Below are 3,903 nucleotides of genomic sequence, written 5' to 3'. Positions count from 1 at the left end.
TTGGAAAGGCAAGTACTAGAACCAAATCCTGGTAGTTTGAGCTCCCAGGATATTTTGATTGCGCAACGCATATTTGCCACAGCCGACAAATCACGAGCATGTTCATTTATTTTTTATATCTCTGCTGTTTAACAAGAAGCTCCACATTGCCGTCCGTGGTCTAGTTGAAGGGATAGTGGGCTGCAGAAAAGGCGCGTATTTTCGACGCATCTTCGAAAGTTTCTTGAAAAATAGAGCGTGCCAACCCACCTCGAGCTAGGTCCACCAAGCGGTGGACCAAGCCTTTGACTCCTGATAAATACATATATGTATATATTCAGCACTAAGCACAGCTTTTTGCATGCTATTGCAGCCGCATTCGAGTCAACATTCTGGGTGCACACGCGCGGTCCAATTGCACGCCTCGTCCATTTACAGGCTATTTTATCGAAACTAACGTAATGACGTCAGACAATTCGTATGCAAATACTTCCAGAGCTTGAAAGGCCAGGATGCCGTTGAAGAATATTAAGTCCAATCAGCTGTATGAAAACGTTTGAACAAGGAATTGCCCATGACATTCGACACACTGAATTGATAAGCTTGATTACTTCCGCACACAGGAATAATGTTTAGCTTAAAACTGGTCGATGAACTTTTGAAAGGCCAGCGACATGTATAAGCGGCTGGCACTCATGTCCCTACATTATAAATCTGTTTAATTACCTGCTAGCCAACCAATGAGCTTCGAAATGCGTGACAATTTTAATATGGCTACTACCGTACACATTGATACACCGCGCCGCATGAAGCGCGACTTGGCGCGGGCACTACTGGACCCTCAGTCACAAGGCGTCGCGGGTATTTTTTTTTTATAGCGAATGGTATTGTTTTTTCAAAGGCTTCTTCCAACATTAGATGTGCATTCTATCGTATCCTAGCCTACGTGCAGGAGTGTGTGCACTCCACCAGCATTGGTGTGGATGCTACCTTTGTCTTTTTGTTGAAAGTTATCGAAGAGCTGGACGATGCTATTGAAGAGTTCCTTCCAATCCCACCGAATAAAGAGCTATTACCACACGAAAACGAGGTGGAACTAGGCACGCTATTGTCCGCTGCGTCTCTGGTACGAAAACGTAATACTTTATTGCATCACGTGGTTACCTAAACTAATGTTGGTATGCTGCTACTATTGTAGACTATCCGGTATGTAACAGAAAAACAAGCAATGGCTTTGTTGCTCCAACGATATTGTGATGCCTTTCGCAAAGTACTTGAGTATCGAGAATGGTCACATAAATGTTTTTACGGACTCAAAGCGGTGGCATTAATGGGATCTACTCGAGTTCTCGAGTCGTTTGGTACTCAAGTCGTGGCTGGTGATGTTATAAAGCTCTTGCGATTTCTTTTCACGCTTTTTAAAAACGAAAACATTGGTAATAATGACCAGAGGCTACTGAGACTAAATGTCCTCTTACGTCCTTCGTGTGAATTTGTGACTGTGGCATTGCAAACGCACGTAGTTGCTAGAAAAATCATTTTTTTTGAAGTCTTGCCCCAAATGTTGCAACTATTGACAAGAATTGATGCCGACCAGCAGAATGTAGTGGTTACGGAGGAAGTTCAAGTAGACCTCGCTGCAACTGTGGCTGTACTTTTAGACGCTGCTTTTCCGTGCCCACTACCCAATCCATTCGCGCTGTTGTCACTTCCAGCATTTGTCGAGGAAATGGAAGCTGATGAAACGAAATTAATCGACGACAATGCTGTTTTTTCGTCAACAACACAAGTCATCTCCAAAGTGGCGGATGGAGAGGAGGATCAAGATTCAGTAAATGTAATTGTTGAGGAACTGGAGAAAAATTGCTGCAAGGCGCTTTATTCGTGGCTAAAGATGCGCTCGCGGCGGATGGTAGCTGCTCCGACATTAGCTATTGCGTACCGAGTTGTTGCAAGTGTTTCTGATAAAACATTCAGTGCGACATCTCTCACTGCCCCTCTTTTTGAGATCTCTAATGCGTACGAAATGATTATTGAAAACTATTTGTTTCGTAGACTTTTGCTTACCACATGTCATGTCGTTCTAGGTTGAAAAACGTAAAACTCACAGCAAGGGAAGATTTTGACTATATGAACGCAATACTAGAGTCAATTCGCGATATCTACTTGTATCAACATACACTTGTTGCCTCCACGATCGAGTGTGCTTTTGAAGTCATGAGCACCGTCATGTCCCGACTTGAAGTACGTACGTGCGTCGCTGAACGATTGAGAAATATAAATTTAATGTGCGTTTGTACAGACCGCTCTAGCCGCTTTTCCTGTAAAGCATTCAACTGAGCGTCGAAGTGCTAAAGCAGCGTGCTCGACCATCCGTCACACACTTGTCGAAGCTTTTCTTGCGTGGCTGCACCACCCAAACGCAGCCAATTTGCTTTTGTCTCAAATTGATTTTTTGCATAATGTTGCGGGTACTCTTGCTGATCCACGTGTGTACGGCGATGTGTTGGCGACTTTACGTACTTCTAACGTACCTGAGGCTCGTGTTGAGTACGCAACGGGTCGACAACTTACTGTTGTAACCCTTAGCGAAGCAATTAATCAATTAGACCGTTATTCCAAGTCCACAGTCAATCGAATTGTTTCCGGTCTCACGCGATTTGCTGCAGCGTGTTGTGAAGATATGTACCCACTGGCGAATGAACTTGTGCTGCCATTGTTGCCAGCAATGCTCGACGGTTCTCAGTGGGGAAAGTTCTTGCGTCTTCGCACTGAAGCAATCGCGACAATACTTATTGGATGCGCTCAAAGTGATGATTTCCGAGTACGTACTAATTATATTGGATATTCAGCACTTTCTGGGGGCTAAAATTGATCATGCAGGTGGAGAATCATCCCTGGATTGGCGATTTCATCAGCTTTTTGCTGGATCCAGTTGTTTCCTCAGAGAACGTGCACTCATTTATAGTTCTAAACGGATTAATTCGTACAAATTCCAAGTTGCTCGAGCATGTGGCCTCTTTTTGCGTGGCAAACCCACGCACGGTGTCACAGACGTTGCATGAACCGATAGCTCGATGGCCGCTATATGAAGAAGATATCGACTTGGTTGTTATCTCGTTAGAATTAATAGACGCGCTGCTTTGCGTTAATTCTCTTCGTGAGTCCGTAGATGTGGACATTTTCTATGCCACCCTCTTGCAACTTTCCGATAATGCGGCAAGTGAAAAGCTGGATGTAATATCGATTGCTTGCAAGCAAGTGGTGGCTACACTGGGCTCTAAAAAGTAGCCTTATTAAATTCAAGCTACCCTTTTAATGGTGGGAGCACACACTGTGGGTGAATGGCTATACAAGTAAATAAAGGCTGTTAAGGCTTTCTATCGTCGTTTTCAAGAAATATGTATTCTGGTCTATTGGTGGCCCCGATTTTTCTTATGATTATGTGAGAGCAAAATGGCGCTCAGGGCATGAGCTGACTACCCTTGTGCTTTCTCAGCTTTCTCAGAGTGAAGCATCTACCTGTATATAAAAAATTGAGCATCGTATTCGAAACAATATGCAGGCCATTACAACACCCCAACATTGGTCTTTTTGCCTCATTGAAGAAGTTTTTATTTTTGAATGAGATCCGATCAAGTGAGGCCACGGCATTCTTTTCCTAAGCAGATTTGTTTTTCCTTTACGTCCAGCTTCAAAGCGTACAGTAGTTTTCTCGATGCCCGTCGACTCCATTTGACGCACTTCACTGCTCAGGTCTTATGATGCTTGAAAGCAGAAATGCTGCGGAGAGATGGCATCCAGGTTTTGTAATTTCGCGTGGAAGGCCCATAACCTTTCTCGCATCTTCACGATCTCTGCCGCTACCACGAAACTTACTCATCCAATAGTACGTATGCCAGAAAAAGACCCGTCAGAGTTGAA

The 3,903-nt window shown here is 44.0% G+C and overlaps 1 protein-coding gene across 1 annotated transcript; it reads left to right on the top strand.

Annotated features, from left to right (window-relative positions):
* Positions 1 to 749: 749 nt before the first annotated feature.
* On the top strand, positions 750 to 3,902 carry CCR75_007503 (uncharacterized protein; the record flags this gene model as incomplete). Its single annotated transcript, XM_067965562.1, has 6 exons — positions 750 to 840; positions 921 to 1,105; positions 1,178 to 1,998; positions 2,067 to 2,223; positions 2,282 to 2,803; positions 2,863 to 3,902. 6 exons carry the CDS (start codon positions 750 to 752, stop codon positions 3,268 to 3,270), a joined length of 2,184 nt encoding a protein of 727 aa, XP_067821010.1. The 3' UTR covers positions 3,271 to 3,902.
* Position 3,903: the final 1 nt, after the last annotated feature.

Source organism: Bremia lactucae, linkage group LG1, assembly GCF_004359215.1.
Source record: "Bremia lactucae strain SF5 linkage group LG1, whole genome shotgun sequence".
NCBI lineage: Eukaryota > Oomycota > Peronosporomycetes > Peronosporales > Peronosporaceae > Bremia > Bremia lactucae.
The sequence above is the reverse complement of the archived record's forward strand: the minus strand, read 5'-3'. Positions and strand labels throughout refer to the sequence as shown.